Source organism: Meleagris gallopavo, chromosome 1 (genome assembly GCF_000146605.3).
Source record: "Meleagris gallopavo isolate NT-WF06-2002-E0010 breed Aviagen turkey brand Nicholas breeding stock chromosome 1, Turkey_5.1, whole genome shotgun sequence".
NCBI lineage: Eukaryota > Metazoa > Chordata > Aves > Galliformes > Phasianidae > Meleagris > Meleagris gallopavo.
Window position 1 is genome coordinate 46,168,450 of NC_015011.2, and position 8,278 is coordinate 46,176,727.

Below are 8,278 nucleotides of genomic sequence, written 5' to 3' on the forward strand. Positions count from 1 at the left end.
ATGCAGCTTCTGTTTATTTGCTCCTTGATAAGTGAAAGATCAAGGGATCCTCAGGTGCAAAACTGAACACCTGAAGGCTTTTCTGGACTGCCTGGGAACAGCAATCTGCCACCCATGTTACCCTTTGCTCCTGTTTACTCCTCAAAATGTGCTGAAGCCAGGCAGTGTGGAGTGATTCTGCTTGCAGCTTACAGAAGTGCACACAGTGAACTGCCAAAGTGCAGGCAGCAAGTCCTGCTGTTCAAGCTAGAGAGAGTTGGTGAGGGATACATGCTTGTACCTAGTTACACTGGCTCTGGACCAGCTCATTTTCATAGCTTTCTAACAAGATGTGAACTGGGCAGTGATGGGAGCTGCTCTGTTACGTTTACAGTGTTGTGATGATAAAAATCATAAAATGGCTTGGGTTGGAAGGGACTTCAACAATCATCCAGTTCTGACTCCCCTGCTGTGGGCAGGGCTGCCAACCGCTGGATCAGACTGTGTATTAGAAGCTGCTGCACTACAGCACAGCTGTAATGCACCTGGTCTCATTCTGTCCAGTTCGTCCAGGTCTGCCTCCACAACACCCTCACTTCCGCGGCTGCTTTCAGGTTTGCCATTGCTCCCTCCCTGCTGCCCTTCTGCCTCAAACTCCTCCTCCTTCCCACTGCTCTGCCCCAGCAGCCTGCTGCCCTTTTCCAGACTTTTTCATAAGAAGTTTCAAGACCAACCACTGAGCACTGAACAATGTGGTGCCGGTGCACACACAGCAATACTATGCTCAGGAATTAAGGCTGCTTCCCTGCCAAGGCAGAGCAGCCTTTGCACACCGGGGCAGCTCAGCCTCTGGCTGGGTGGTGTTGGCTCTGCACGAGAAGGCTGCCTTCCCATGTGACACAGGCTTGCATCCTGCAAACTGGTCATGCCGCAGGAGGAACCAAAGTAATGTGTTCCTCATCCTCTCCATCTTTTGGAATAGTTATTTCTTACCTTCACACTACCTGAACACACTGTTGATCATGTTTGTGTTCAAGCCTAAAATTCTCCTGGTGAAGCATCAGAAGCTCTCCCATGTGATGATCAAGGGAATGCATCTACATACCATGGTGACCACCTAGAACTGCCTCCTCTGGTGCATGACAGGCTGAAAGTCGATTGAAAATGCAATATTTCTGCTGCTTAATTCTGTCCTGGATTGGTCTTCAAAGCATGGGGATTGAGAGCTAATAAAAATAAGGTTGTTAATCCTTCAGTGTTATCTACTCACATGGCTCTCCTACAGGTTTGCCAAATATGACCTCAACTGATGCAGTAACTGAGGTGGAAAAGTGAAAGGCTTGTTTTTGTAACAAAACTGACCAGATGTCATGTGGCAAATGAACTGGAGATGGCAGCAAGCTGTAAGATTCCACACTGAGAGAAACTTACACATTTTCCCACAAAACTACAGAATGGTAAGAAAGAGCACACAGGACATTTCATGCAAACATTTACACATTTGTCTCTTGTATTCTTTCCTTTAGGAAAGAATGATTTGGCCTCAGATCTCCTGAAAAACCCGTACATGTTACAACCAGCACGTGTCCCAAAACCCAAACCCTCCAAAGCAATATATGCATAGTACTTTAAAATGAGATGGAAAGTAGGAGGGGGGGAGACCTCAATATAACCACTGCCAGAACACTGGCCGAGTCTGCAGAAAGCTGCTAATGACAGCTCAGAGATGTGAATGATCTGTTTTAACTTCAATGCATTTTTAATTTCAAGACACCATCTGAGCAGTACTACTCATCAAAGAACAAGATGCAGCAGAACAGCACAGGGGGCTTTGTTCTCTTTCAACTTTACACACTTTACAAAAATAATCCACAGTTTGTGATTGTATCTGCATCTCTCTGAGCGATTCAGGAGTGGGTGACCACTACAGTTGTCCTCATAGATATGGAATGTCCTCGTGTCACTCTCTGTGAAGAAATTCCTCTGTTGTTTCCAGCCCTGGCTAAAGAATTGTAGAGGAAAGCAATCACTGCCAGGATGCTGGGAGGCACGCTGTGAGTTTTGTAGGTAGCAGTCTGGAGTGTGTAGGTTGCCATGTCCTCTCTGCATCTCTTCCACAGTTCACATTAGGCAAGGTCACTGAATTGCTTCAGTGTATTTGTGAAATGAGGTTAAGCATTAAAAAGTCAGAGAGAAAAATATTTCTTCCTTTAGGTTTTATAAATATTTTAAACCTGGAACGTTTAAAAGTAAAAATTACTCAACTGGTAAGTTATGAAGCACTGATGAGGAAAGGGAAGTCAACAATAACAAACCACAACACAGTGTCTCCCCATTCTGATTGGAGAGATGTTCCTCTGGAAGAGGCACAATCTCTTCACATGCCTGCTGTATCCAGTGATGCTTGGCAAAACATTGGCAAACAGGGATACTACTTATAAATCTTCGTCGTCAAAGGTCTCCGTGCACCTCAGCATTACAGTCTCATAATCGAACTGAAGATCTTCTTCCTGAAACCACCCCAAAGCCAGATAAGGTTAAAAACCACAAGAGTTGACTGTGTTTCAAATTGCCATGAGCCCTGCTTCTGCTCTGAATCAGCAACCAGCACCTCTCAGTCAACTGTTTGTGGTGCCTGATGAAGAATATCTCAGATTCTCAACTAATTTCATTCTAAAATCACAGGTCTTCACCCTGCCTCCATCTACATCGTTTAGATCACGGTAGCAAGCACATCAAATAACAAGCTCTGAAGATACGCGAGCTTCCTTGAGCCTCTAACTTGCACTGTCTTCAGGCTTTGCTGCTCTTTTAGCAACAGAGGGAAATGGTTTTCTTGACTATCTTACAGAGCATAAGTGGCTTTGAGCAATCAAAGTCCAGGACACAGAAATGTTTGCGTCCGTAGACTATGAAACAGCAAATGTACACAATCCAACAGCAGTGCTTTGTAATTGGACAGTTAATCTCAAATGGCATTAACACCGAACTGGCATGTAATGACCACAAGAAAAAATCTGTTACCTCACCAGCTCTGCAGATGGAAGGGACAGAGGCTGCCTTTCACACATCAGTCAGGCACACACTGGGGGCCCTGCCTCTAAGTACAGTACCTGCTGCTTGCTTCCATCTCATCATCTACCACATGTGTGCACGGTGCATCAGGACACCACTTAATCTTTGGGATAATTACACCACCAGCACTGCCCAAACTCTTGGGCAAATGTACCTGTATCAATACTGCATTGAGAGAGTGGTCTGCAGGGATTTGGTTACACACACAGGATAAGCAAGAAGGTCTCCTCTTCAGGACAAGTCCAGGAGTCTTCAGTGCACTGAGTAACCCAGTGTCTGGGTTAAGTTGTGTAGCCTACACCGAGGTCTGCTGCTGCCTGAGGTAGTGTTTCAAACTAGCTGGAGTATTTCCTAGACACAGTCAGCTGCACTTCCATAACTGTCTCCAAACTATTTGCTCAGAGGTAGAGCTGAATTTCTGCTCTCAAAACCAAAAATTTGTCAGTCAAATTTTCTTGCTTCTTGGCAGGACTCTAGATGTGCTGTACCACAGTTATCTAAACCAAAACAGATTGTGATCTTTGCATTATTGCAGACTATTTAGTCTCGGTAAATTCTGCTCACGCTCCCTTTTTACTGTCTTATCACAGACAATTCAAAGTTCTTGAATAAAAAAAGTGCTCAGCTTCCAATTTGCAGCATTTCACTACCACCTACACCACTTTATCTAAGAGCTGTAAGATGGGCTTGGGCTCACACACAGTGATACAGCACCAAGCAGAGGGCAAAAGTAGCACTTAGCCATTCACAGCTGGAAAACATGTACCTTGCATTATGTCATTCTTTCTTTTGTAGGCATCTTCATTTCACAGTCATTTATACAAACACAGAAAGAGCCCTGTTTTTATGCAGAACAGTTATTTACAGACCAAATGGCTGCGTAAATCAGTGTTTGGTCTCTGACAATGACCAGGAGTAGATGTGCAAGTATTTTGCATGCAGTGTGCTTTGTCTCCCTAATACATGCTCCTTCGTTCTGGCACACTGTGCTGTGAGGATGTTCTGCATATGAAATTATATCTGGATCTTTGTCCAGATTTATTAACCATCAGTCAACTCATCTCTGGCGAGTTAACTCTGGTAATCTGCAACTTCTTAATATACTGTTTGTTCACTTCATTGGATGCTGTCTAGTTCTGGTGTTAAGAGGCAATGGATCATCATTCTGTGTACCAAATCCAAATCATTTAGGATCAAAATTTTCTCATGTCACCCCCAGACATTTTTGCTGAAGAGTCCTACTGCTCCTGTTTAATACTTTTGCTATGCCTGCTGTCACCCCCAGGACCTCCTTTAGTGCTAAGGTCTCCAGGAGATTGTATGAACCAAGTGACATGCAGAAATCATTTTGCGATAGATTTAGACAGTGGTGCAGCACTGGTTTCTGGTTCTTTGTGTTGTTGTTTTGGGTTCTGTTTGATTGTTGTCTCAACCATCCCTCACCACAAATATTCCATTTTCTTTAAAGGACAATCTGCTCAAGTAACAGACTGGGTGGAAGCCAGGTGACAGCAGAACATAGAGAAACAGTGGCCATTGTAGAGGCACAATCTGAGCCAAAATAAGCATGTTCTTGCTGAGTGATCTCTCTTTTTTGGTCCTGTATCCATGTGCAAGTTCTCAGACACCTTCTTGGTAATAGGACAAGAACAGGAGGACTAACACTGCAAACACAATGATTTCTGGCTCAGCGAATCTGCACCAGTAAGCTGAAGTTAAGACACAGCACAGCAGCTGCTCTCTTTTAAGAGCTGTTCTCTTTCAAGAGCATAATTGCCCACTCTCAAGGCTTGCCAAACAAGGGCTCAGGGTAGGGAAGCTGGCACCAAGACAAAGCACAGGGTGGTCCCACTGTGTTCAGAATCAAGAGGCAAAGGGTGGGTTATGGACTTGCAGAATGACATCTGAAGCAATAAACCCTAAGCTCTTGTTTTAATGATTCTGGACACTATGATCTGAAGCAAGGGAAATCTCTTTCTGACAGTGACAGAAATACGCTGCTCCTTCTGTAAGGAGCCCCTAGGAAAGCTTACCTGGCAGAAGTGTGTATTAGCAAAGAAAAGGCTTTTTAGGAAGTCAGTGATCTGCAGATAGAGTCTGTGGTCATCCTCTGGATTTTCAGAAATGCCGCTCGTAAATGAAGAGCTGAAAATGGAACAAGAAATTATATTTAATTTCCTCTTCTCTCTTTTCCTCCTCCTCCTCACTTTCTCTCCTTCACATTTTACTTACAAATTACAGAATACTTAAATTGTTTCCATGAGAAATCTGACAAGAAAGACAATAGGTGAAAAAGACAGGAAGGAGTGGAGGTGTAATGAGGAAATGTTGTCTAACAAGTGCAGAAAGATATCTAAGAACTGAGAACTCCAGTGTAAGAAACCACTACCACAACAGAGATCCACTAATACACTACAGCTGTAATAGCACTGTTCTAAGGAAAGGTACACATGCATCATAATGGAGAGCAGAAATGGCCATTTGGCAGTGTATTTTGTTGGGTTGTTCCAAGAAGCAACTTTGACTTCTTTTGCAAAGTTTTTGGTCACAAAATCACACATCAGCTGTTTCCTGGCAAATTTGTACTCAGGTGATCGGTAACTTTGGTATTAAGGTCAGATACTCACTCTGGACCTCACCTCTATGCTCTCCCTGGGATCTTACATATCCCTGCAGCATACCTCTGTCCTGAACTATAAAGCACAGGGTGATAGAAAAAAAGAAGGGCACATGACAAACGCTGACTACTGAAATATTAATCTAATCTGGGGCTTAAACCAGATTGCACAGATGATGCCAATACATTTGCAGTGTTAACAAAGTTTGCTTTTCCTTGTTTCAAAAACAAACAGCAGTTACGACCTAATAAATGTAATTTAATGGATACATGTTTTGTTAAGCTTTACAATATAAACATATTTTGATGAACTGCCAGAACAATCTTATTTCTGTTCATGCTGTTCTGGAAGTGCAGTGTAGAATTACAGTGAAGAAGAAAAGATTCACATTAAAGAATTCTCTAAATATGGAAAAATAAGTAGCTGAATTAAAAAATAAAAACACTATTTGGAAACAGAAAAAAAAAAATCTAACCAAGAGTAAGCAGCAAGAATATGTAAGAGATGATGAATCAGAAGGTGATTTTCTTCTTGAAGAGAAAACCTTTTCTTTCTTTAGTCTACTGGGAAAATCAAAGGCAGTGCTAGTTTTGTATCTGACATGTTCTTTCTTAGGTAATTGTGATCTGACCCGCAGAGAATCATAGAATGGCCTGGGTTGAAAAGGACCACAATGATCATCTAGTTTCAACCCCCTGCTATGTTCAGAATTGCCAACCACCAGACCAGGCTGCCCAGAGCCACATCCAGCCTGGCCTTGAATGCCTCCAGGGATGGGGCATCCACAACCTCCTTGGGCAACCTGTTCCAGTGTGTCACCACCCTCTGTGTGAAAAACTTTATATCTAACCTAAACCTCCCCTGTCTCAGTTTAAAACCATTCCCTCTTGTGTTTCTTTGACCTTTCTGCTCAAGCCAACCGCACTTCAGCTTGATCATCTCTTTCTGATGAAATTAGGGTACTTGAAGAAGATTAAGAGAGATGAAGTTAAAGAAAAAAAAGAGATTATTTTTGTCTCATTAAGTGAGAGTGTAGTTAATTGTCCAGGGAGTGCCTTATGGTCATCACAGAACTTGTAAGTGAGAGAGAAAAAAAAAGGAAAACTTTAGAAATCTTGTAATTTGAAAAGACAGAAAGCTATGCAAAGTAGAAAAAAAAAATTGGAAGAGTTTATCTATTTATCCAGAATCCAGGACTCTTTCTACATTATTCAGGAAGAATCACTTACTAAAAGTGCCTGGTTGTCTCAAAGTTACTGGGCACTCCTGTAAGCTAATCTTCCTGGTTCTGTTGTAAATGCCCATTCCTCATTTCATTCTTCCACCTTAAAAGGCAGTACTACAGCGAGCACAACTGCTGTATGCTACTATTTTAACCACTGACTAAAAGTTAGGCACAAAAGAGAACACTCAGTTACTGACTTACTGTACAGCAAACTTGCTGGGGAGCACTGACTGCCAGCTATTGAGTTACTCTATCTAGCAAAAGGGTAGGTTTTATAATTTACCTCTGGCTAGACAATCCCTGTGTCTCATTTGTTTCAAGGAAACCAGCAGCAACATCAAACGCGTCTTCAAGCATTACCTGTCACAGAAAACATTTTGGATGTCAGCATATCCAGTATTTAAAGAGTTTTACCTAGGGCACAGTTTTTAATAATGAAATCTTAAGAAGTACAATATTTTTTTCTTTCCATTTAACGGCTAGTGTTTCCTTCTGCAGAAATCTACAGGGTTTTGCAGATACAGGAATAAGGAGAAACTATTTCATAACTCAGAACACAAGATGAGTCTGTTCCCTGTGTTTCAGCCTCCAGGAATTAGACTTACGTCTCCCAAAGCATCAGTAAATACATGAATTTAACAGTGCTTTCCAGACTTGACTTTGGCCGTTGCGTTGTTTATAGCTGGAGATCTCAGCTGTACCAGCCATTCTCCATAAATCCGATTCCAGTATATGACTCGTCTTACAAAGGAGTTTGGATTCTCCTTGTGACAGACCAATAATCTCATTAGTTCACTCTGCCATCATGCTCTTCACACATCTTCTGTGCCAGAAAGTACTGCAACATCCCCACGACATTTCCTAAGCAGGTCAGTGGTCTGAATTGCTAATTGTCCTGTGACTCAAAAGAAGCTTGTAAATGCAATTTACAATCTGCTAAAGATGAATCTCTGACCTTCCCTTGCAACTAATAACATTGTACACTTCTCTGAACAGCTACTGCTTAAGCAATCAATGCTTAATCAGGAACAATTTATGGAGAGTTGGCTGTTATTTAATCTCTTTTTTCACATGCTCCCATCTACGCAGTCACTGAATTCTTGGCCCTGCAGAAATGCATGGAATAGGCAGTCATCAGCCAAGTGTTGCTGGAACTGGTCTACAAATACTTTATCTTTGCTACTAAGTGCTCTGATTACTAATAACAAACAAACAAAAAAACAAGCAAAAATCAAAACCCAACAAATTAAAAAACAAGCAACCAGGCAAAAACAGACAGGTCTTAAGAATCTGGACATCTCTTCTGGATACAGATAATCTGTGCTGCATGGAAGACTTGCAGAGGACAGCAGCTGGACAACCCTTGTTCTTGCTCCCCCCC

The 8,278-nt window shown here is 42.2% G+C and overlaps 1 protein-coding gene across 1 annotated transcript in view; it reads right to left on the bottom strand.

The window, feature by feature from the left end:
* Window positions 1–2,004: 2,004 nt before the first annotated feature.
* Window positions 2,005–8,278, bottom strand: part of STRA8 (stimulated by retinoic acid 8) — a 14,773-nt gene continuing 8,499 nt past the window's right edge. The window contains 3 exon segments of the mRNA XM_031554046.1: window positions 2,005–2,489; window positions 5,088–5,199; window positions 7,181–7,257. Coding sequence (XP_031409906.1) covers window positions 2,415–2,489; window positions 5,088–5,199; window positions 7,181–7,257 — 264 coding nt within the window. The 3' untranslated portion in view covers window positions 2,005–2,414.